The following is a 26,734-nucleotide window of genomic DNA, read 5'->3' on the forward strand; positions in this document are numbered from 1 at the left end:
GGAATATTTTCCTATTTAATTTGTTTTCTACCAGGGAGATGAACTGTTTGCCTTTGGTACCGACTTAATTTGATGAGATTTGTGGATGTACAATACATATTGTGCAATATACCCCAATCCCAGTTTCACTTAAGGTAGTGAAATGTTGGAGGGGGTGTGTGTGCTTTATTGATCTAAGGACAAATCACATAGAAAACATTGTCTCTCTAAATTTCTTAAAATAATCCAATGCAATTTTTTTTCTGTCGTATTTGTTGGTGGGATCACTTGCCCATTCCCACGCTGTTACATGATACTTGGAAATTTAGGAAAGGAAGGGGAAAAAAATGCCCTTCCAATAGCAGGAAGGAGATAAAGAGTACAGCAAGTGCCTTGCATACCCACAGAATTAAGATGCAGGATGAACATTTGATTTGAGTAGCCAATAATTTCTTTTTTTAAGAGCACAGGAATGCAATCAGATCTCCTCAGCTAGTTATGACTAAGCTTAGGGTACTTTCTCATCTCCCCCTAAAAAAAATCGTATTCCCGTGATCAGTTGTTAGCCTCCCTTACACCTTTTCCAATCAAGCGAACTTTCGAATCAAAAGTAGCCCTGAACCAGATGCTCTGCTTCGCTGGCTGAATGGCCCCGCATTAACCAAAGGGAACTATTTTTATCATCCGGAAAAACCGCCCAGCCCAGTTCGCAGCTTTCCTTCCGAAAGAGAAGGTCCGAGCGAGGTTACAGCCCGCTTGGAAGTCACGCCCTTTGACCTGGAAGCCTTCCCATTGCAGCGATGTTAAAAGCTGGCATTCTGCACATGCTCGGGGCTCCTGCTTCCATTCCGACTGGACTTGAGTCTTGGGGGGGAGGCTGAAAGTGGGCGAGAGGGGCGCCTGGCGGGAACGGGCGGCAGAGCCACCCTGCTCTGCCCGCGGAAAGTCCCGCCTCCCCCCCCACGCCGGCTGCGATCTCCTCCCCTGCGGTCCCCTCTTCTCCTCCCACCTTGACGTCTGGAACTGGCAGCCCGGCCGGTTCCGCATTCCCGACCCCTCCCCGCAGCGCAGGGGCTGCTATATAATAGGGGCTGATGCAACCCACCCAGCCGTCCGACACAGCCTGCGAGAGGGGCGAAGCGACTTGCGGCGAAGGCGGGGCTGCTGCTAGCCAGGCGTGCCCGCGGCCGCAGGGATCGGTCCCGGGACCAGGCTGAGCTCGGCACGACGGGCCTGGGGAGAGAAAGCGAGAGTCGCTCCCGGAGCTGGGCGGCGGCGGCGCTGGAGGACCTGAGCGTGCGACTCGCCTCCCGCTGCAGCCGGGCCCCGGGGGCACCTTTTCCGTCCCTCCGGTGGGTACAGAAACGGATTGCGCGCGGCGGAAGGGCGGGTTGGTACTGCGGGAGCTCCGCGCGTGGTTTCTTCCTGGTCCGCCTGCGATCGTCGGATCTGACTTTCGGCGTCTCTGCTCGGGGCCTGGGCTTTTCCCAGGAGCGACGTTGGTGGAGCCTCAGCGGCTCCGGGGGGCTGCTAGCCCTGGGCCGTTGGCGCATTCCCAGGGTCGAAGCTGCCGCGTCCCCCGCCCCCCCGTTAGCTGCTGCTTAGGACTCTTTAACTGCCTTGCTGACACGCAGAGTGTCTGAATACCATAGTGGCTTTTTTTTTTCCCCCGGTGCAAAATTCCGGTACATTTTTATGGTGAGCGGGAAACTGTAAAATGTTCTGATACTTAGTAATGGAAGAGAAAGCTCCGTTGGTATTTATTTATTTTGGATGAATCGAGGCGGAACGTAAATTTAATTGTCGGGCATCGGGATATCCTGAAAGCTTTCTCCCTGGTTTCTTTAGGCACCCATTCCGTATTCTAACTTTCCAAATAGCTCGGAATCTGGGCTGGAAAAAATATTGAATTAAATTTCCTTTCCTAATCTAGCAAATGGCATCAAGGCAGGATTCTTGGCATCAGCAACAAAGCGCTGATATTGGTGGTTAGATTAAACTGTAAGGAGGAGGAAGGAAGTGGGTGCCTGTGCAACATACCTCAGGTCAGAGGTGACCCTTTAATGCAGGTATACTATCCAGCTATCATGTTTAGGAATGCTGTAAATTACTAAAGAGGCAGCGATATAATATTAGGAGGAAAAGAATTTTATTCCAGTTTTAATTTTGTATTTTCTTTTACAACCATTTTATTTAGAACATTTTCATTTCACTTTTCATTGATAAACAGTTCCAAAAAGGGAACGTCCCACTGGAAGATTCTTTTTGTGCCCTGCATCATCATTGGACATTTTATTTCACTGTTTGCTTTTCTTTCTCATCCTGCATGTCCTATCATTTAGCAAATCTTTTCCTTCTTTAGCCACCTATTTGGCTCCTCTTCCATCGACCCTCACTTTCTCTAGAGGGAAGGAAAACAGGACAGGAAGGCCCTGTCTTCTATTTGATATTAGGGAAGAAATTTGTAATAAAGGTGGACTTTACAGCATGGTGGGCTGGCTTTTCCGGGTAGGCGAATGACAACAAGGCTTTTATGTCCCCAAAGAGATAAGAGCTGCAGTGTGATCCCAATAGATAGCAAATAACAAAGAGTTGCAGTCTACTTATGTGTTATATAGAATTTCTGTAAGCATTATGCCTTCTGTGCTAACTGCCCCCTCACCTTCCTTGTGATTTTCTAGTTAATAATGTTCCTGTGTTGTCTGATTCAGCCATAGGTTTTCTTCCACTAATTCGAAGTATATGTTTCCCCATCCATACATGTGTCTAGGGCTTTTATGAATGAGTTTTCTGCTTTAGGATGGGGCCATTGCCACTGGTTTAGTTTCGATACTATAATGGGGTGAAAGTTGTGGATGTAGAAGTGTTAGTTAAACTGGGCTAGGCCTTGCCTGGAGGAGCTAGGAAAAGTGATTTGAAGCTTGCAAGTTCCATGGCTTTGGTTTGGGCGTGTCTGTTAGTTAGCCACACCTTTTCTGGCATGTTAAGGAGGGCATGCAAGTTTAATTTTACTGATTGAAAACAAGAGCATGAAGGCTTGAAAAAAGCATCTTTCCTGGGACCATATTTTCAGTGTGCTGCTTTCTTTGCATATCTTTTGCCTATTGTTATAAACTTGAGTGCTTTCTTGAAAAACATTGTGACTTTCTGGAAAACTGATAACCTTTTTTGTTGTTGTTGTTCTGTGCTTTTTTTTTTTTTTTTTACACAGAACAGTTTTGCTGAGTATACAGCACTGTAGGCTCCAGATCCCACAAAGGCAGGGAATGCTGTCTTAATCCCTTTGAAAAGTATCTTATTACTAACTAGGATTGAGAGCTTCTCTCTTTCTGTTTAGACTGGCAAAGAGAGTAATGGCATAATGGTGCTTTTTGCCAGTCTGCTTGTTCACTTCTTTGGTTTGCACAATGTGATCGTGCAGGCTAGTAATCTTTTTGACTAAAGCTTGAGCAGACCTCACATCCACCTGATCTGTTTTGTTCTGGAAGGTGGATGCTTCGTGTCTGCCGTTTCTCAAAAGATCTTCCTTCTTCCACCTCTGAAACCTGCAAAAGAAACTAAGCAGCAGAAAGAATCCTAAATTCACTTTAGTAATCAAGCATGAAATGGAGCGAAAGCTGCTTTTCTGCATTTCCCTCTAGAAGGCCCTTTTCTTTCTTCCCCACTCCCTGCCCTTAATTATTTGGGAATAGATTGCAGATGAAATTGAGAGGGGAAAAACAGCAAGCAGGAGCCACATTATGTTTCTTTTTTCTTTTAATGAAGGCCCTGCGGAGGTGTACTTGAAAACACAGGGTCTCCTATGCCCTCAAGGTGGGTGAGAACACTCACTTGGCTGGTTCCAGGGCCATATGCAACTGATGGTGGCCAATGAAATGGGGCCTGGCTCGTTCTGTTGCTTGTCTTGGCAGCTTGCTCCATGGCTTGTATTACCAGCCCTGGAACGCAAGGACTGCCAAACTCACTGGCTGTATGTGTATGTGCATGTGTGTGCGCGCACGCGCATGTGTTGGGCCTTGGAGAGCTGAGGAGAGACAAATATTTCACTGAGTCAGGCTAGGAATTTTTCAGCTTATTTCTTGAAGCTTGCATGGAAGCAATCTGCAGGCTCTTGCCAGAGTTCTCCACTGGGAATCGGCAAACTTGTGGGGGCGTTCAGGAGACCAGTTGTTAGGATGTCAAATTCTTTGTGCAATTCCTAACAGTTTAAAATGCCCATTTGTGTGGGTGGGTCAGCAGGACATAGGACTTGCAGTCAAAATCCATCTTCCTTGCAAGGAGCAGCAGATAGCTGTCTTGAGATTATATGACTTGTTCTGGAGGATTGAAGAGACAAATGTGGCTGTTTGCTCTGTAACCTCTGACCATTATGCAGGAAACGCCATGGGAATATTGCATCCCTGTCCCAAATTCTAGTGACTTTCTCATTGAAATACGATCTTAATTTCTATAGTTATTGCTCTAGAAACATAAATCAATATCAAAGAGATTCTTTTATTGCTGCAGAAGTGAAAGAATGGGCAGCATTATAACTGGGCCTAAAATATGGTGATCTGCCTAATACAGAGGTGGGCAACTATGGCCCTTTTATGACTTGTGGACTTCAATTCCCAGAATTCCTGAGCTAACATGGCTGGCACAGGAATTCTGGGAATTGAAGTCCACAAGTCATAAAAGGGCCATAGTTGCCCACCCCTGGTAATAGATCTAGGTACAATTCATTTCAACCTTTAGTTGATTAAGAGGCTTTGAAGAAGTATTTTCAATGCCTCAGTTTGTGTTGGGCTATAGCTTCTGTCACTCTCAACCACCTAAGGCCCGTGATGGCGAACCTATGGTTGGAAGTGGCACACTGGAAGTGGCACACAGAGCCATCTCTCTGGGCACGCGAGCTGTTGCCTGTTGCTCTTCCGGGTTCCGATGGTGCCGGCCAGCTGGTCTTCACGTACGCAGGAGTGCCAGAAACCGGAAGAGCAGCTGCCTGGTGCGCATGTGCGCACCGGGCGGCTGCTCTTCCGGTTTCCAGCGTGCGCAAGTGCACCAGCCACCTGGTCTTCCAGTTTCTGGCACACATGCACACGCTAAGATCAGGTGGCTGGTGCACATGTATGCACCGGAAACTGGAAGAGCAGCCCCCCCAGTGCCCACATGCACACACAGATGCACCGGGCAGGTGCTCTTCCGGTTTCTGGCACACACGCGTGCATGCGCTCCCATTTTGGCACTCCTTTGGCACAGTGTTTGGCACTCAACACTGACCTACGCCAATAGTAGAACTGACTATAGATTGTGGGGACTCTAGCCAAGTGCTTCTCATGAGGCACCTTGAGAGGATTATGGACCATATTTTTTCATTGCTGCTATTACTGGTCAAGGCGATAAATAAGAGGTTGGAATATTTGGAGAAGAAGGACTTCAAAGGCATTGGACCCCTTTCAAGATGCCTTTGGAAGATGCCTCTGTTTCTACCCTGTTTCCCTTAAAATAAGACATCCCTTGAATATCCAGTTTTGGAATGTTTTACACAACATGCTAAGCCTCAAAAAAAGCAAACCACTATGTCTTCGGTTTTATGAAGACCTATATAGAGATAGGAATGTGTTCTTATGGCTCTCTTGCATAAAAATTATTTAATTGGGTCACATACTTCCCTAATTTAGGTAGGCTGAACTACATATCTCATTATCGCCAATCAGCACAATCAGGATGTAGCAGATTGAACTAGACCTAGGATAAAGTTAGTGAAACTTAAAATCTTAAGCACTGTCCTAATAAAAATGCCAGCTTTGGGATTTGAATATGAAAAAATCATATCAGAAAAAATCACTTGTTTAATATCCAAATGTGATATTAAAAGAAAAAAAAATTCTACTGCATAGGAGTTTTCCTTGAGTTTCAGAATAAATTCCACACTCTACTTCCAGTTAGTTTTGAACATTTGCATAGCTGTGTTTAAAAAAGTAACACAAATTAGAAAAAAGTTGCTTTCAAATGCCTTTTCATTTGAAACACTATTGAAACACATATGGGCCAAACTAGACATAAATAATGTAGGTTAAAACATCATTCTCCAAAGCATCTGAAGGTAGAACAAGAAGCAATGAATGGAAACTAATCACGAAGAGAACCAACGTAGAACTAAGGAGAAATTTCCTGACAGAACAATTAATCAATAGAACTACTTGCCTCCAGAAGTTGTGGGTGCTCCAATACCGGAGACTTTCAAAAAGAGTCTGACAAACATTTGTCTGAAATGGTATAGATAGAGTCTCTTGCTTGAGCAGGGGTATGAAGTAGAAGACCTCCAAGGTCCCTTCCAACTCTGTTACTCTGTTATCAGAATTGAAGCCTCAGCCAAATCATGACGAAGCTAATAGGAAGTGACTTAGGAAGAGAAAATACAAGGTCGTATACCACACTAAACCACTTTTCAAAAGTTTTTTTTTTTTTATATCACATGTTTCTTAGTCTCCAGAACTCTGGAAAATATTTTAAAAGTTTGTTTACAAAAGAAAATCAAGAGTAGAAGAAAGTGCAGTTATTAATGTGCTTCAAATGTATGCCAGCTCCTTTGTCACTTCGGCAGTAGGAGCAATTTTCTACCTAGACAAATTATTTCTGGTTTGGCAGGTTTAATCGCTTCACTTTTGAGAACCTCAATAAAAAGCAAGGGACACATAAAATGATACGGAAGATGATCTTTGTGGTGTGCAAACTTGAGTCTAAAAGCTGAAGCTTTCGGCTGCCTTTTGTGACCTGACATGCTCCGTCTGTGTTGAACTGTAACTTGATTTATACCTCTGTCCATGTGACCTTAGGCCAGCAATGATAGGAGGTGCATTTAACATATCTAGAAGGCATTGAATTGGAAAAGATAGATTTAGATTAATAATAGTAACTGATTTGTTTTAAAATAGGGCATTTTGGCTTCCTTTAGTTCCTCCAGTTGTTATAAATTACGGTTGCAATGGCCTCTTGTGATTGAGAATGTTGAATGGGGTTAAGAGCTGCTCTGGGGGAGCCCTAAATGGTCTGTCCCTGCTCTAAGGTGAAGGGGGTTAGGGAAGGAGAGTTGATCATGATAAAATACAGTATACACTTTGCATTGAAATGCGCCTTTATCAAACATTAGTACAGGTGCTCCTCAACTTACGACCACAATTGAGCCCAAAATTTCTGTTGTTAAGTGAGACATTTGTTAAGTGAATTTTGTCCCATTTTACGACCTTTCTTGCCACAGTTATTAAGTGAATCACTGCAGTTGATAAGTTACTAACCTGGTTGTTAAGTGAATCTGGCTTCCCGTTGACTTTGCTTGTCAGAAGGTCGCAAAAAGCGATCACATGACCCTGAGACACTGCAATGGTCATAAATGTGAACCAGTTGCCAAGCATCTGAATTGTGATCACAGGATTGTGGGGATGCTGCAAAGGTTGTAACTTTGAAAAATGGTCATAAGTCACTTTTTTCATTGCCATTGTAACTTTGAACAGTCACTAAATGAAGTGTTGTAAATCGAGGACTACCTGTATCTCCCCTTAGGATGACAGGTGATATGAAAGAGCTATTTCAAATGCTACAGAGCTGCTGTCAGTGTCCGTCCTGGTCAAGTGGAAAAGTAATGAAAGATCCGGTGTTATATAGTGGTTGATGTGTTGGGGTGGCAGGGAGAAGACCCGGGTTCTAAACTACTTTCAGCCATGGAAACTCACTGGATGCTCTTGGTTGAATCACTTAATATCTTAATCAACTTCTCTAGAATTGTGGGAGGTGGGGGAAATATGCCTTGTACTGCACTTGAATAAAAGTGCATACTAAATGAAAATACCTAATTCTAAGTCACCTCTGGCATAATATAAGACAGCTGTGTATTATCAGGAATATTGTGCATATTTATTTTAGATACAATATTTGAATTCATACTTAATACTACCCATACTTCTTTCTGTCTAGCTCAGAATATTGCATAAATGCAACTATTGAGGTTTGTAATCCAAGTTAATTATAGTTTATTTACTAAATAATGGTTTAGAGGATGTGTGAAGCCAATGTGTTCTTGACCTTGCAAAGGCCAAATGTTCTTTTCACTAGATATTCAAGGATATTATTAATGTGACAATACATAGCAAACCCCCCACTTTCTCAACTGTCATTCAAGCTTATAGCATCAGTGTCAATTTTAATCACATGAATTCTGAAAAAGCAAAGCTTTCTGTCTAGCAGTGATCCGTTATTTTAATTTTATTTATTTACTTTATTTAACACAACTGTTCATGATTACCTTTCAGTCAAATGAACATTTATAACTACCTGTCAATCAAATGATTTCCAAAGGTTACCAAATCTGTGACAAACAATAAAACCTGCATATACATACCTTGCTTCTTGCACATACACACAAATACAAAGCAGTGCCCTACACACCTCCTTCACATTTTGCATTTTAAGAGCAGCAGTTGAGTGAAAGTTCTGGCAGGATGTTATAAATTTGGCAGGATGGGAAGAAACAAGGTCTGTAGCTTTCCCTCCCACTACAATACATGAGACCTTTCCCTTCCCCACAGGTTCTCACAGAGGAGAACTTGGCCAGAAGCAGAGGGGAAGAGTGCTCCCCTCATACTGTCCAGGACTACTAATGGGTAGGGAAGGAGCAAAAATAGTGTAAGCTTCTGGTTTACTTTTCCCATCTTCTAGGGCAGGGGTCAGCAACCTGAAGCTCCGGAGCTGCATGTGGCTCTTTGGGCCCTCTGCTGTGGCTCCCTGTCAAGTGATCCCACCACTGGATGGCCCCCCCCTTGCCCTCCCCTCCCAGTCACTCCTCGCCTGGCCTGAGAAGGTAAGGGCAATGGTGGGGGATGGAGAAGCAGCCAGGGCAGAGACAGGGAGATACAGAGAAAGGGGGAGAGAGAGACAGAGAGGGATAAAGAGAGAGGTCGGGAGAGAGGGAGGAGGGAGGGAGCGAGAGATGTCAAAAGGATTTTGTGGTTCCTGGTGTTTTTTAACAACTGGTTCTCTGCCCTAATTACCAGCTGGGTAGGCGTGGCTAGGGGGGATCATGTGACTGGTGGAAGTGAGTGACATCGAGTTGGCTATGCCCACCCAGGTTTTGTGGCTTCCAGTATTTTCTTTTCTGTGGGAAACGGGTCCAAATAGCTCTTTTGAGTATTTAAGGTTGCAGACCCCTGTTCTAGGGGGTGATGAATTCTTTAAAGATAGGCCTTTCATTTTTTTACTCTAATAGTGTCATAAATCTCTGTGTAGTTTTACAATCTTTCTTATTGCTTACTCTTCTCAAAATCATTGTGCTGAAGAATATGAATTTTTCAACAGATAAAATCAAGGTGCTTCTTTATGAAGATTCTTTTTCCCAGACTTTAAACTACTGGCTGCAGCTAGCACAACCCAAACCAGATATGGGAAAGAATTTTAACATTTTAGTAGGCAGTACTAAAGTTGATCAGTGCTTTTGAGGTTTCACCAGGAGAGATTACATAATCCCTAGTCCTAAATAATCTGTGCAATTTGTTAACTTCCTTTTGTAATTCTGTCTTCCTCCTTGAGTTTCTAAATCCATTGAACAGGCTCTTTGCTGAATTAGCTAATCATTGCTTCTTGTTTGTTAAAGCATTAATCCACAAAGTTGGTTTGGTTCCTCTCAGCATAGCAATTATTAATTCCTCCTTTTTTTTTCTTGTGACCAACCTCCTTTCAAATTAGCACATGCTTATAGACCCATAAAAAGGTACAATGTTCAGTTATCTAGCTTTGCTTAATGTTTTCCCTCCAACAGCCTTTTACTTTTGCATTTTATTTTCTTTGTTTAACTGCTTGAAAGCAGATTGGTTATGATCTGCGATGGGATTTCTTAATAATAGTTCATATTCATAAAGATATCTTTATCCAAAGATTATTGTATAATGTCCTAGAAAGAAGACTACATGGCAGGAAAGTCTGCTTTAAATGTAATTTATGTTATTTTATTTATTAATTTCCATAGTCGTGTATGAGGGAGGAAGAGAGAGAGAGAGAGAGAGAGTGAGAGAGAGAGAGAGAGAAAGAAAGGCAGGCGGGGGGAAGTTTCACATTATAATAGCCAATTATAATGCTTCTTCGTATCACTCTTTGTGGATTCTCCCTGCTTAGCTTCCTATGGCAAATGATGGTTAGCTTCTCCTTCTTTTGTCTAGGGTGTGGAATTGTGTATCTTGCTATGATGCCAGGGCAGATTCCAGACCCATCCTTGACAGCTGGCGCTCTGCCTGGCCTTGGCCCTTTGGCAGGGTTACCTGGTACTACCTTGACAGCAGAGGAACTGAAGTATGCTGACATTCGCAGCATTGGGGCCATGATCTCACCACTACATTTCCTGGAGGTGAAACTGGGCAAGAGGCCTCAGCCAATGAAAAGTGAGGTAGGTTCTAAAATAAAATTGGGTCACAGTGCCAGTCGAATCTGTCAACCAGGATTCAAAAACAGTCAAGATTCATTCCTTTTGTTCAGGCTTTCTCTGCTTATGCGCATGCATGCTTTGAAAATTATTTGGGGAGGTGATTTGGGTGAGCTTTGTACCTTTTCCTCCTGCTCTTTAAAGCAGCCCAATTATTTCCAGTCTTCCACGCGAGCCTGAAGAAATGTACCATTGCTATAAGTGGCCTATTCCTTAAAGGTAATGAGCTCACACGGATTTCTGGTTTTTATTAGGATTTTTTTTTTTTTTAGATTTCTAAATTAGGCAAAATAGACATTTTGAAAATAAAGATAGTATTAGTCTTTAGTCTAGTGTTACGCAGTTCATAATTTCAGAATAACTACCCAAAATAATAGGAACAGTGGTTCTGTGGAACAGTGTCGTCCTTTAGATCCATAAAGCCATCATTCTTCTGGGTTTCACAAGGCACTGAAGACTTGGCTTTCCGTCGACACTAGACTAGAATATTAGGGGAGCCTCTTTTCAGGATGTATGTATATGTATGTAGATGCATCAAACACATGAGGGAGAGAAAGAGAGAGAGAGAGAGCATCTTGGATATGATGGGCTTTTAAATTGGTTTTAATTGTTACTTGTTGCTTTTAACTGGATGCTGGCTATTCAGAATTGCACGTCAAGTGGGCAGTCATATAAATTGAATGAATGAACAAACCTACATATAAATATTTACTGTATTAAAGAACTGACTCCTTGATTAGTTGGTATAAAGCTCATACCAAGCAGCATGGAGGGTATGTCTTTTCTTCTCACACAACCAAGGATTATAATGAAAAAAAGTAAAGTTGATCCTTCTTTCTAGAACTGCAAAATGGGTTAGATTTATATAGTTATACCTTTTTTTAAATATTTGTAAAAATACATTTACTTCATTAACCTCAGAAAAGCTGACATGTGTGCTTGTCTGTAAAAAGGAAATGTGGTTTTAAAATAATGTTGACATTTGAAAAAACTGATTTTCTCCACACCTCTAAATTATTTACTTGGAAATAACCATAGTGTGACTTGCTTCTACATAAACAAGTGTGATTGATTTGGGCAGAAAGGTCCAATAATGTAGTAGATCCGAGAGGTAAGATTATTGTAAGAAGGAAGTGAATATTCAGTGGTAAATGTTGGAATATATAGTAATGCAAATTTGTAGGAAGAGCAAATGGCAACAATGGAGAGTCTAGTCCTATGAAGTGCGAATACCGGATACAGCGAAAGCAAAGGTTTCATACTATGCCGTGGGGAATGAAGTTGCTGGTCACTACATTCTATGGACTGAGTTCAAGATGGGTTATACCAGGGGTGAAATGCTCCCAGTTCGGACTGGATCGCCTGATCCGGTAGCGAGAGCGGCGGGTGGTTCGGAGAACCGGTAGCAAAAATCCCTGCCCCCCGCCCCCATGCCCAGCTGAGTCGCGCGATCATCAGAGCTTTTTTTTTTTAATTTTTAAAAACATTTTTTTCTACAATCTCTTCGGCCGAAAAAATGCTTTTAAAATAAAAAAAAAAACCCTCTGATGATCACGCAGCTCAGCTGGGATCATCAGAGGCTTTTAAAAGCATTTTTTCTAGAACCTCTTAGACTGAAGAGGTTATAGAAAAAATGGTTTTAAAAGTTAAAAAAAAAAAGTTGGCCATGCCCACTCAGTTACAATTACCCCCCCCCCCAAGCCACGCCCACAGAACCGGTAGTAACAAATTTTACATTTCACCACTGGGTTATACCATCTGAACAGGGTTGATTTCAGCATTGCATTCCAGGGACATTTTAACAGGAGTGCTGCAGACATTGGCTGAAGGTCACCCAAATAATCTAAATCTTTCAGGGTCCTTTACAATGAGATTCCCAGGAGAAAAATTTTAGATGGCTTCTTTGCTGAAGCTATTCAGTAGTGATATAAAATGTCATCCAGGCCTCAGTGGTGATAAATGGTCCACGGGTATAATGATACGCTGTCCTGAATCTCCTTGTGCTTATGCATGGGCATGGAGAAGAATATTTTGAAGGTGCTAATTGACTGATGAATAATTAGTGGCATACATTACCACTCTCCCTCTTAAGATGTAGGCATCTATTCCGTATCAGTGTCATCAGGACATGCGAATCTGTCTTTGGGCTTGTTAAAAAGCCCACAGACGGAAAAGCAGAATATAGATTTGAGTATTTCAATCCATATCTCTATGGCAGCATAAGGATTAAATGATTTGTGGAAGAAAGCATCATGCGCTGGGGGGGATAAGATGTAGTTAGCATCATGTGATTCCTTGTCTTTGTTCAGTTGTCTTATTGCACTTGCGTTTTTCTCTTTTAGCTAGATGAGGAAGAGGAAAGGAGGAAAAGGCGCAGAGAGAAGAACAAAGTAGCAGCTGCTCGATGTCGGAACAAGAAGAAGGAGAGAACTGAATTCCTTCAGCGGGTGAGTGTGACCCCTTGTTCCTTCTACTATTATAAAGATGGATAAAACATCTGAAGAAAATCCTGCTTTCCTGGAAGCGTCTGTGTTATTCTCTGTGCGTGCTTCACAATGCAGAGAACTGCTCTGTCTGTTTTGCTTTGGTTGTTGGATGAGGCAGTAGCTTTTTTCCACAGTGTAATTGAGAAACCGAAAACTTCACCTCCATATTTCTCTGATTTTGCATAGGAATCTGAGCGCCTGGAACTCATGAATGCTGAGCTGAAGGCACAGATAGAAGAGCTAAAGCAGGAAAGGCAGCAGCTGATCTTGATGCTGAATCGCCACCGTCCCACCTGCATTGTTCGGACAGATAGTGTGAAAACACCAGAGAATGAAGCCAATCCACTGCTGGAACAGCTTGAGAAGAAATGAAAAAAAAACACACGGTGGGCAAGGCGTTGCACAAACAGGGTCTCTGAGAGTCTCTCATCTAATTACTGTATGATGAATTGTGCACTGTCAAGATTAGTGCAGTCAGGACTAAGGAGCTTCCTTAAGGATTGCACATTCCAGATAAAGGAAGAGAAGAAGGATCAATGGAACACTGAAGTAGGGAAGCTTCCTTTGCCACTAAGAGGTCAACTTGAGTGGATGTGGTGGCCATTGTGAAGGCTTTCCTGGTTGTCCTTGCAGTACTTCAACTTGTGGAAAATCTTTTAAGCAACTCATTACAGGCCTGCATTCCAAGCCTGGAACATTTTGGGACACTGGGAGGGTAGCATCATGGTTCTTGCTACTACTCTTTTCACAGCGAATGGTTGAGAGTTAGTAGGGATTAAGTGGAAGCCATCAACAGGCAAAACTGGGCAGACAATAGTTCTTGTATTCTCCCCATTTAGGACCTGCCATGTGCTCTCTCTCTCTCTCTCTCTCTCTCTCTCTCTTTCTCTCTCTCTCTCTCTCTTTCTCTCTCTCTTTCTGTCTCTCAGAACTAAACCAGAAACCAAGAATGGCAAACACTTGACACAAGTCCTGCCTCATTGCTGGGCCTGTCTGTGGCACTGTGGCGCAGGCGCCCCCACAAGCACACCCTCAGTATAATGTTTACAGCCCAGCTGTCCAGAGGCCATGCTTTTAAAATGCACATTTTTACAGTTTTTAAATATTTTTTTATAAAAGTTTTATACAGTCTCTATACGGATTTATATAATCACTTGATGTGATCCAATAGAAATGTATGTTATTATGGTCTTTGTTACAAATATATATGCCGCAGTTATCTCCATTGTGTTATTTGTTTGGTGGTGTCCAGTCCTTTCCCTCGGCATGCTGGGAAAAGGGTCCTGTGCCTTTAGTCTGGCTCCACTGCCATGTCCATCCATGTATGTCCTTCATAATATTCAGTCTGTATCAGTAAATGTTAACTTTTACTTACCTTCCTATCTCCTGTGCTTCATTCCATTGCATTATGCTTAAGTATGTTTTTGACCTACATTTTTCAGAACTATTGAAAAAATGTTTTAAAATACTCTAGCATCCAAAATTCAAGCCATGACTACACTTTAATTTCACCAGTCTCATTCCTGACACCTGTGTGTTTGTGTTTGATCACATGTCAGAATATTTTTAAAAAAATCAGAATTTGAAAACTATATTTAATTTGGTGACCAGCTTTGAATAATTGGCTGTTGGTGATAATCTCACAACTCGGGTTAAGATAATTATGATTTGGGTTCAAGATAACTCTTTGACACAGAATTGCATGCAAATGTTTAGGCACTCTGATCAAATTGCATGTCTCAGTGAATCCTTAAGTGAACAGAAGGGTTTAAACAGGGTATCTTTTTGAAAATTTGAGTGCATATGTCCTCTTGAGTAATAGATTCAGAATATGGAAGCAGTAAATATGGCTGAGGCAGAAGCTTTCCAATTGATTCATTAATACTTTTTTTTTTTAGCTGTAAAGATGTTCGTAAGGTCTTCAAAAGGCAATGAACTCAATAGACCTACAGTTAGCCAATTGAAAACAATTCTATAAGTAAACAAATACTCTGACCTTTGTAACCTTTCAGATTGTAATGGTTCTATCTGTGTTCAACACCGTGAACTCCTCTTAGACACTGAGCATTTGAAAATGAAAATAATTCAGTCTTACAAAACCAGGGAAGACTGTAAAATCCATCTGTCTGTCTGTCTGTCTGTCTACCCACACACCATTACATATGTTTGTGTGCATGCATCTCTGTCAGTCCAACGGCACACATATGTACAGTTTAATTTTATTGCAGATTATGTTCTGGTTTTAAACTCATGCAACTCCTTGAGTTTCTAAGGATAACACTCCGGCACTAAAAATGGACCCTACTTTATCAAAGTCAATATCAGTTTCTTTTTCAAGTATACAAAGCTATTCATTTTTCTGGAATTAATAATCTAGAGAATGTGTCATACAAACCCAAGCTTTCACATAAGAGGGCTATTTGGAGGTTCTACAGCTGGAAAGTCTATGACAATGGTTCTCAACCTGTGGGTCGCAACCCCTTTGGGGGTCGAACGACCCTTTCACAGGGGTCCCCTAAGACAGTGGTCACCAACTGGTGGTCCGCGGAGAAATTTTTGTATTTTTGCAGGCGGTGCAATACGGAAAAAGGAGTGCAGCCCTTGCCGTCCGGAATGAATGGTGCTGTTGTGGTGGTGAAGGGGGTGGCACAAGCGGGAAGAAGCGGCGTTTGCGGTGGCTGGAAGCTGTGGGAGCAAAGCACTACTTTCATTTACACGGCAACAGCATTCCGCCTCGGTATAGTTGCACCAGCCAGTGGCGCAAGGCAGCCCTCCCTTCCTGCCGCTTGGGACTCGGAGCAGTAAATGGCATCTGGTCTGGGGAGCAGCCGGATTTTGCTCTCCATTGCGGACGCCAGATTGGCCCCCTGCAAGCTCTCGTCTCTTGAGGAGCGCTCCCTGAAGCGGTGCTGGAAACTTTGGTCAGGCTCCTCCAGAGACGAGAGCTTGCAGGGGGCCGATCTGGTGTCTGCAATGGAGAGCAAAATCCGGCTTCTTCTCTCCGCTGTTAAGTGCAGCATCAGGATTCTGCCTTGGTATATTTGCGGTGCAAGGCAGCCCTCATATCCTGACTCTTGGGACTTGGAGTGGTAAATAGTGTCTGGTCTGAGGAACAGCCGGATTTTGCTCTCCATTACGGATGCCAGATTGGCCCCCTGCAAGCTCTCGTCTCTCGAAGAGCACTCCCTGAAGTGGCGCTGCAAACTTTGGTTGGGCTCCTCGAGAGACGAGAACTTACAGGGGGCCGATCTGGCATCTGTAATGGAGAGCAAAATCCGGCTGCTCCCCAGACCAGTCACAATTTACCGCTCCGAGTCCCAAGCAGCAGGAGATGAGGGCTGCCTTGGCCACCGGCTGGCACAAATATACCAAGGCGAATGCTCATGCAAGTTCAAGTAGTGCTTCGCTCCCACACTTCTTCTGGCCCTTGTTGGTGCTCCGTGCACCTCGGTCTCTCAGGGAGATGCTTGATTTCCTCTCAGCCCCAAGACACTGGCTGGCCCATGAGATGAGAGAGAGAGAGAGAGAGAGAGAGAGAGAGAGAGAGGGAGGGAGGGAGAGAGAGAGAGAGAGAATCAGAATGAAACAGAGACAGAAAGAGACAAAGAATGAAAGAGAAAGACAGAATAAGAGAGAATGAGAAAGAGAATGAAAAAGAATCAGAATCAGAGAGAGAGAGAGAGAGACAAAATGAAAGAATCAGAGAGAATCAGAAAGAGAGTGGGGGAGAGAGAGAAAGGAGGGAGAGAAAGGGAGAGAGAAAGAATGAGGGGGCAGAGAGAGAAAGAATGAGAGAGAATGGGGAAGAGAAAGAAAGAGAAAAAAGTGGGAGAGAGAGAAAGGGAATGAAAGAGAAAGTGGGAGAGAGAAAAGGGGGAGAGAGAAGGAGAGAATGAGAGAGAGAAGAGTGGGGGAGGGAGGGAGAGAGAGAGAGAGAGAGAGAATGAGAGAGAAAGAGTGGGGGAGAGAGAGAGGAGGGAGAGTGCCTGAAGGACCCCATCCTGTCACTGGGAGTCCAGGTGCTTCAGCAAGCGGCGTGCTGGATTCGTATTAGTGGTCCGCAAAATTTAAAATTATGAACTTGGTGGTCCCTGAGGTCCAAAAGGTTGGGGACCCCTGGCCTAAGACCATTGGAAAACACGTATTTTCAATGGTTTTAGGAATAATTTTATGGTTGGGGGGTCACAACAACATGAGGAACTGTATTAAAGGGTCGTGGCATTAGGAAGGTTGAGAACCACTGGTCTATGACTACTCACATGTTGTCTTACTGCAAATCCGGTCATTTGTTAAGCTGACTGGGAACTGAAGGCCCACCAGTTCCTCATCTTTATTCTATAGTAACAAAGCAACAGTACTGTAAATTCAACTCTTTGTTATCAACTGCTTTAATTCCTGGGGTGAAGAGAAATACCTTTGATGATAAATGAGATACATTAATAGGAATACATACATACATATCTATGCTAGCCTTCTCCAAAGTGATGACTTTCAGACGGGTTAGACTTTAATATTTATAATTCCTACTATGTTTCAGGATTACGGAAGTTGAAGTACTATGCATTCAGAGAGCAATGATTTGAGGAATGCTACTCTATACTGCCTCTCCTGCTGAGTCTTTAGCCCCTTACTATTGTAGAGATATGTGTAAAACCAAAATCTTTCCTTATGTCCGTCTACACATTATATAGTAGATGTCATTGCAATAAGAAATTATCCTTAATTCCAGTTGAATTGAAATTTGAGTGAGTTGGATAGGAATTCTTGTCCATTAGAAAATCCAACAGTGACAGTATAACTTTGAGGCTCTGGGAACCAGACTCTACTCTGCCAAGAAGAGCTGGGTTGGGATAGTGGCAGTGTTCCCACAATTGTTTTCCTACTTGACCTGCTTGAATTGCTACAGCGCCAGGCATCATTAGCACGCAAGCTATTAGGATTGTATCTTCTTGTTAGCACTTGGTTCCCAGAATTCCTTTTGACAACTCCAAAACAGAAAGAATGAGGATGTATTTAAAAATATTAAGCATGTTGACAAATTGGATTTAATGCAAACAAATATTACTCCCTATAATCTATGTTCTCTTAGCAATTATGATAAATGAGAGATGAGTTCTCATGCCATGTTTGTTTATTTATTTGTTTGTTTATTTGTTTGTTTATATTTCATGTTTCTAAACCACATTCCTCAACCAAATCCCTTTGCTGGATTTCTTCTAAACTATCTGCCAGTTTTCTAATGGTTCATTTTAAAATCTGATTCATAAAATGTTTCTTCAGTATTATTGAAGAAATATACATTACTGCAGTTTATGAACAGAAATGTGTATTTCATAACCTCTGTTTATAAACTCTATCATGGCAGTGAACAGTAAAAGTATATTAAGGAAACAACATGTTATATAAATTGGCCAAAGAACCCAAAATGAGTCTAATAAATGTCAAACACAGCTTTTACAGGTCTTTTTGAATGATACAATTTGTTTGCAGGAAGCGAGTAAGGAAAATTTGGTAATTTCAATCTTCCATGAAAGAGAGTTGTATACATTGGGGCTGACACAGAAAAAGAAAATCCCTCCTTTTGACAGAAAATAAAAATCCAGTGAAAATGGATTGCCCAAAGCCATTATATACTGTACTTAGTGCAAGTGTTAGAGTTTATGGCCACCATGTGGTTGTCTGGAGGAATTGCTTTATAAGAATAGACATTGGGCTAAAATCTTCCTACTAAACTGCAGTTTATGAATGGGTCTCACATAAAGTTAAGCCAAAATCAAACCACATCATGGCTAAGCATGATATATGAATTAAGATATAGTTATGAGGCACCCAGACCTAGAGCTGTAACCTGAATCCAGTCTTAGAACAGATTCATTAAAAGAATTGGATTGAGATCGGAAGAGGGAATGGCCTTGAGGACTGGAGAAATAACTGTTACCGAAACAATGGTCAGATAAATGGGTTTGAGCCCAGGCCAAGAAAATAACTTGAGAAAACATCTCAAATAAGATCCTCCCTAATTTGTATGAAGATAAGGGAAAAAATAAGAGAGGGGGAAGCACATTCAGACTTGCAAGATTGATGTTGGCCCAACAAAGTAAACCAGAAGAAAGAAACCAATGGCACGTAGGTCAGGACTACAAGTAACAGAATCTTGCAAGCCTGAATGTGCCTCCCCCTCCTTTACTTTTATCTTCACATGAACTAGGGTTGTTTTCTCAAATTATTTGTTTGGCCTGAACTCAAACTCCATTTAACTGACTATTGACTTGATAGTGTTGCCTTCTTCTGCCCTTCAAAGCCATTCCCTATGCCCTCTATAAATCATAATTTTTCATTTTTATTTTAATAAAATGGGCTTACTCTAGATCAGGGGTTTCAAACTCGCGTAGTCACGTCATCATGTGACGTATTGCGACTTTTTCTCCTTTGCTAAAATGGGGGTGGGTGTGACCAGTGCATGACGCGTCCGGCCTGCGGGTCGCGAGTTTGACATCCCTGCTTTAGATGAAACTTCACAAGGAGCACAATTCATGCTTTATATGGCAAGAACCCCAGAATTGGTTTCACTGTTAGTGCTCAATTGAAGAGTTATGGAAAAGAACTTTGTCCAGACATCAAGAAATACTGTGTATGGACAGTATAGAAGTACTGTGTATAGATCAGTGCCTTATCATAACAAACATGCTGTGTTTACACAATAGGTTTAACTAGAATAGCTGCAGAGTTCGCAGGTAGATGATACCTGCATGATATATTTGGTTAATTTTGGTTTGCTACTTTGTGGAATAGGAACTTGTTGGTTTAAACAACAGTTCATTATTCAAAGGATTATCCAAACCCAGAGTATGTTGGGTGAACATGGCAATACAATAGCTTCATATCTTTGGGATCCTACAAACTTGTTGCCAGTGTCAAATAATTGTTGAAAACATTCATCTACCATTCCAATTCCCCCCAAACCTTTTAAACTAATATGATAATCTGTTAGGGTTAATTTATTTTACATTGCTCCTCTGAGCTGGGAGTTTAAATGGCCTAAATCAGGGGTGTCAAACTCGTGTTGCCAAGGTGGCATCACATGACATATTGGGACTTTTTCCCCATTCGCTAAACCAGGCATGGGTGTGCCCAGTGTGGGCCGCGCATTTGACAGCCGTGGCCTAAATGATTCTTTCCATCCCTCAGATCCTATGATTTTATGATAAACCAGGGATGTCAAACTTGCGGCCCGCGGGCTGGATGCGTCACATGGTGGCCCTGCCCAGTTTAGCGAAGTGGAAAAAAAGTCCTGATATGTCATGTGATGCCGCCGTGATGATGCAAATTTGACACCCCTGTGATAAACAGACCTTTACAGATTCCAATTTGCAGCTTAAATAATTCTGTTGTGGGGAAAAGAGAAGAGGAGAGAGAATTAGGTGTGTTGGCCACATTGAGTTATTTATAAAAATAAAAAGGTAGGTTATAAATAAGTAAACAATGAAAATAAGTTAATAAAAATATTCAGTCTATAAATATGCCTCTCTATCCAAAGTAGACATACGTAGAAATGTAGGTAGGATGGGGTTGGCATGTTCTATTCTCAAGTGGGAATAAACCCATAAAAAATCCCCAAACCAAACCACATGCATATGGCTGACAAATATCATTTTTCTGAATTACTGCATCTCTAATACGAGATTTTTTTAAAAAGTGCTATATTTCTGCTTGTCATAAAGGTGGCACCATTCTTTTGGATCAGCAGCTGCAAATGAAAATAGCTGTGATCCCAAATGCTGGTACAGTAGTGAATAGCTTTCAGGAAGTACAATTTGTTCAGCCAGCTAGTGATGCTGACAACACCTCGCCTCCACTACACTGAGTTCCTGGCCAAAAATTAACAAAGTTCTGAACGCCCCTTTTCCTCAGTAAACAGGCTACCTATAATCACTGGAGCTGCACCCCAATCTAGAGTGCCTTTCTTTCATGCAAGTAGAATGCCTATTTCCCCCATCAGAGGCTTTGTGTTTTTAAGAATTCTGAGACAGCATCTTCTGTGCCTGTATCTCCAGTTAGGAAAAGGTTGAATTGGTTGAATTCTTTCAGCCATGCAATTTTTACAAACAAAACAGGCTGTAGTACTTTTAATCTGCTTGGCAAGCTTTCATATGGGCCACCTTAAAAGGACAGGGATGCTCAAAAATGCTTTCACTCTTGGAAAACAATCTAATAATTTTGTGATAACACACAATACTTGCTGACAATTCTTTTTAGTCCTAAATTTCATATTTTGATGCTGTTTACAATCCTGAAATATGAAGTATTCACTCTGTTAAAGGCTTTATAATTTTCTGAATTGCCGCACCATTACCACCAAATCCCTCATTTCGAACATTGCAATTTTTTAAGTTTCTCTAATAAAGAAAATAATGCATTCTTTGAATAAAAACATAGCAATATGTGGAGATCCTTACTGGATCAATCCAAATGTCTATATGGAACAAATGCCAAATGCCTAATGTCTTTCTGGGAAGTCCAGAAGCAGGACAAGAACACCAAATTGTTCATGTATGACAGCAACTTGATTTGACCTGCCTCTTTCCTGATCCTGGATAGAGATGAGAATTATTAAGATTAACTCTGGTATTTTACAAAACTCAAGTCTTAAACATATCCAATATAACTTCCTCCTCCTATTCTCTTCACAACAATCTCTAACTTAATGAGTTAAGTTAGACTGAGAGAAAAATGACTGGCCCAAGATCACCCAGCTGGCTTTCATAGCTAAGGTAGGACTAGAACTCATAGCCTCTTGCTTTCTAGCCTGGTACCTTAACCACTAGACCAAACTTGCTGTATCCCCTTCCCCCAGCTTTAGAAAATGAAAAGGATGACTGGCTTTGTTTGGAGATATGCTTACTACCTTTAAAAAAGAGACAAAAAAAACTTGAAATGAGACAGAGCATCCTCTAAAGCAGTGTTTCTCAACCTTGGAAGCTTGAAGATGGGTGGACTTCAACTCCCAGAATCCCCCAGCCAGCGTTGTTGGTTGGGAGTTGAAGTCCACCCATCTTCAAGCTTCCAAGGTTGAGAAACACTGCTCTAAAGGGTGTTAGGAACAATGTTGGGTAGCAATCTTTACAGTCTGTTTTTTGGTACATGAGTATTTGTGATTGTCTACTTTCCTCACAGCAGCCACTGGTGTGCTGTGTGAATATACCAACTGCATGTATTCAAATTCCAGACGTGCCAACTGCCTTTAATAAAAGAAGCTCAAATTTAATAGCTTTTGTTGATAAGCATCAGTTCTTCAGAATCTGATGCTAATCTTGATTTTCTTTTCTATTTCTGTTCACATATATTAGGATAGAGTTGGAAATGATGGTCTTCCAGATGTTTGTTAAATTAGTTGCCATTAGTATGGACAATGGTGAGGAATGCTGGGAATTGTAGTTTAATAACATCTGGATGGTTCTTTGTTATTTACTGCTGTGCTAAGTGGTTCTATTGTATGCAAAATATATGATCAAGAACATTTCCCTCTAGTGAGTCCTTGGGTTACAAGCATCGTAAATATTGTATGATAAATAACATTTTCCCATCATGGTAATTGATCGTTTTTCAGGGAAGAAACTTTCTAAAATGAAATTACTGGTTGAAAAGTTTTGGGAGCAACGACTTCCTGTTAACTGAGATGGTTTGGCTAAGTTCTTCTACCGGTAGGGAACCCACTATTTTGGGAAGAGCAAGTTACTACACAGTACGTAACTATGCCTCCTTAGAGAGATTGCAGTTGAGATGCAGCCTGTTTAGAGCAGAGCATGGGCAATCATCTGATGCCATCTGGAGTTCACTTATAGAACTGTTAGATAGTTGGAAATCAGTTTGCATATTGTTTTTATTATTTGCATATGGATATTATGCACTTTTTCATATGCCTTTGTCTTAGAGGGAGACTTGCAACGGCACCCCCAAATCTCCTAGAAATTACAGTCTAATCCTGATTCTAACCTGGATTCCTCAATTGCATTCTTTATTTTGGAGCCAGCTTTACATTCTGACAATCATCATGAAACTTTCTAGATAGGATCAAAACAAAGAGATAGCAAAATCACAAGTAGATATCAGTGTGCTAGAAAAAGTTATGAGAAATGGGTGGGGAAAGAGCTGGAATCAACCCTCAACTGAATCCTTTGGAATCCATTTCTTCTTCAAAAGACTGAACATCAGGAGAACAGTTTTTGGCAATCTGAGTTTTGCTACATTTGCTCTCATGCCATTATACCAACAATGAATCAGTGCCTAAGACAAATAAAAATTGAAGTGAAATATAAAATATTAATCAGAAGCTGTGCTTGCATGAAACACTCAACCACAAAGTGAGTCATCCATATTGTAGCTTAGTGTGTTATGCAAAAAAGTTGGGTGATTAACTGATTGTTGTGAAGGGGCAGGCAACAACATTACAGGTTCTCAAAAGACTGCAGCTCTGGTATCTTTTCCTGGTGCCCCATTCCAGCACCTTCTACTCTACTCCAATATGTAGTTCAAGCCTTAGGTTCCCTTGGACTCCGCTTGATACTTTAAGGCCTCCTTCATCTTTACAGTATAATATTGGATGTGAATGCCAACCTGACAGGTATTACTGAGAACTGGCTGGATCCTGAGAGGGGAGTGTCACCCTTTCAGAAGAGTGTCTATCTGGGTTTCTGCCTGCAACTGAAAGACTAAATATAAAATCATCCTGAAGGCTCTGGTGGTTGTTGGGATCATTGCTCAAGTTCCCTGGCTCTAAGAGTCAGTTGGGACTGCTGCTACTGTATCAGCCTCTCTGAAACCTCCCTATCTGATCTGCGTGCTTGACTCTGACTCTACCGATGGATGGGAAGTGGAGTTCCATACCTAGAATAAGAAGGGGTAAGGAAATGAAAGATGACCTCAATGGACATATGTGAGTTCTGTTACAAAAACAACAAAGAGTAAAACATATCTTAAGTCCATGACAGACAGACAGACGGAAACCTCCCTGATTCACTGAAACAGAAGAAGTGGGAGGAGGTACAGCACAATCAGACTTGCAAGATTCAGTATTGCAGCCAATCTCAATAAAAATAGCTTTAGCCATCTTGTGGAATTGATTTCTTGTTCTGGTCTATTGGTTAATGATTCTGGGGAATTTCAATCTGCTGTCCTCGGGAATGGAGCCAGAATCACTTTCACTTCTCTGCTTAGATTTTAGGCAAATCTTAAAGACAGTTGGGAAGGCTTTAGGACTTGCAGCTTCTGCTCAAAGGGCAGGTGGCCAGGAAGTCCTTGCCACAACTAACTATAGTAATGTGCCTATTTTATTTTATTATTTTATTATTTTATTATTTATTATTTATTTATTATTTTATATTTTATTATTTTATATTTTATATTTTACTTTATTTTACTATTTTATTATATTATTTTTTATTTTACTATTTTATTTCAAACATTTATATGGCCACCCAACTCAACTACTATGATCTTGGTAGTATACAACAAAAATGAAGAATAAACAAAACAAATGTGCAGAATGGTGAACTGAACAGAACGGATGAAAAACACCAATAGGGGATTCCACTTACCTAGGCTGAAAGGCCAGGAGAAACGGTCAATTTCCCCAAAGGCCAGCAGGATTGGAGCCTGCAACATGTCAGGAGGGAAGCCTGTTTCAGAGAACAGAGGCAGCCACCAAAAACATACAGTATATTTCCTAGGCTCCATGAGTAGGCAGTACTTGATTGAAGGGACTTGGAACATGCCCTCTCCCTGGGAATCCATGGAGCAGGCAGATATTCTTGGGAGCAGAACAGTGGTGGGTTGCCCCTGGTTCAGACCGGTTCGCAAGAACCGGTAGTAAAACCGGTGGGAGGTCCCACCCACCATCCCGGATGTCGTCATCAGCGATCTGCGCATGCGTGATCCTGTTGCGAACCAGTGGTAAAGGTAAGTAGGACCCACCCCTGGAGCAGAAGGTCCCAAAGGTGTCCATTCCAGGGATTGGGAGGCATTGTTTATCATCATTCATGTCACAGTCACCTCTTGGTTGGATTACTATAATGTGCTTCACATAGGGCTGCCGTTGAAGAGTCTCTGGTAGCTACAGCTGGTCCAAAATGCAGTGGCATGGATTATCATTGGGTAATCATTACCAAAGTATCATCTTTAGATGGAAAGGTAAGAAAGAAATTCAGCAAATCTGAAATTAAACGATGTAGTAAGGCATCTGAAGATGTGATTTCCAGGGTGGACTTAGTTTCATCCTTATTCTCCTGCAAGCTTCCTAGTTTTTAAACAAGGAGCTAGGGTGTGTGTGTGTGTATGAAGGCAGAGTAAGGATATTTGTATTTTAGGTGCACTGCTAATGGATTCTCAAAACTCAGTGTAAGCAAGATGGGATGATGGCGTATGTACCGGACGCTTTAGAAACCTCAGCCCCAAACCGAGAAATAACATTTCTCTTTTTAATGAGAGCATTTTTTGGCTTTCGGGCTATCAGAGGTTTCACTCTCTGGTTTGATGTCTCAGATGAGGTTTCAGGAGCAGATTTTTTTGCCAGTAACCTTTATCTTTCTCTGATAGTTATCAGCCTTTCTGCAGAATAAACGTGCTGACCTGTTAATTGTGGCATCTTTGGGGAAATCCTAGACCTCCATGACACTTCACTTTTTAGTATTGGGTTATAAGCAGAATTCCAGGAGACAAGAGAGTGTGTGTGTCTGTGTCTAAACTGACTGAAAACCAGTGCCTGGAAACATGTCACTGAACTTTGCAAATGCCTTTGCATTAATCTAGAAGTCCTAACTACACTTTTGTTATACACTTTTGCTATCATAGAAGACAGCATTGCAAATTGGCATTGCATGGGCATCAGCTGTTATACTTCTAAAAGTATTGATTACCTATTTGAGAGTCTGTAGTGTGATTAACTTCAAATCCTCCCCAGCCTTCCCCCTCCCCCAAACATGAAGATAGTGGTAAAGATGATCTATTTGGCAGAGTGGAATATTATGTACAAATGAGGGAGATTTTTGTCCCTTCTATTGCCAAGAAGAATGCACAGGATAAAGTAGGGTAAAACCAAGTGAGAATGAGAATAGCCTTTTGTCTTTTAATGTACTGAAACCCAACTTTTTATTAGTTCTTTGCAGCTGAATCATAGTTCGAAAATAAGCCCTAGCATGTTTTTACGCATGCATTTAATATAAGCCCTACCCCCAAAATAAGCCCTACTTAAGAGCCTGCGCAGCCAGTCAGCTCCCCATTCCATCCGATTGCTCACGGTGCTGCAGCCACAAGAAGAGGGGTGGAGGTAGTGGTGCTCAATGCCCCTGCAGCCAGGCCAACCATGCCGACACCTGCCTTGCAGTGACAGCACCGGCAGCTATGTGCAGCAGGTGCCCATGTGGCTGCCAGCCCACTTCTTCTGCTTGCTCGTGGCCGCAACAGAGCAGAAGGCCAAGCAGTGTGGTGGTGCCATGGCCGTGAAGTGAGGCAGGTGTTGGGGTATAGATGGCCTGGCTGTGGAGGCCCTGAGGTAAGGCAGTGCAGAGCACGTGGGACAGTTCCACCCCCTGCCTCGTGGCTGTGGCACCGGAGCATCGCTTGGCCTCCTGCTCCATTGCAGCCACAAGCAAGCAGAAGTGGGCTGGCGATCATGCAGGGTCCTGAAGGACAGGGCTGCCAGAGCTGCCACCGCAAGGTGAGGCAGGTGTCGGGGCATGGGTGGCCTGGCTGCGGGGGCCCTGAGGTAAGCTGGTGCAGGGTGTGTGGGGCAGCTCCATCCACTCTGCCTCACGGCAGTGGCACTGAT

General features: G+C 42.2%; 1 protein-coding gene across 1 annotated transcript; it reads left to right on the forward strand.

The window, feature by feature from the left end:
- Window positions 1-1,274: 1,274 nt before the first annotated feature.
- JDP2 (Jun dimerization protein 2) lies at window positions 1,275-14,251 on the forward strand. Its single transcript, XM_070931415.1, has 4 exons — window positions 1,275-1,331; window positions 10,167-10,390; window positions 12,769-12,873; window positions 13,099-14,251. The coding sequence occupies exons 2-4, from the start codon at window positions 10,190-10,192 to the stop codon at window positions 13,282-13,284; spliced, it is 492 nt and encodes a 163-aa protein (XP_070787516.1). The 5' UTR covers window positions 1,275-1,331; window positions 10,167-10,189; the 3' UTR covers window positions 13,285-14,251.
- The last annotated feature ends 12,483 nt before the right edge of the window (window positions 14,252-26,734 follow it).

Source organism: Pituophis catenifer, unplaced genomic scaffold (assembly GCF_029215685.1).
Source record: "Pituophis catenifer annectens isolate HBS135680 unplaced genomic scaffold, rPitCat1.0.hap2 SCAF_1, whole genome shotgun sequence".
NCBI classification, from domain to species: Eukaryota; Metazoa; Chordata; class Lepidosauria; order Squamata; family Colubridae; genus Pituophis; species Pituophis catenifer.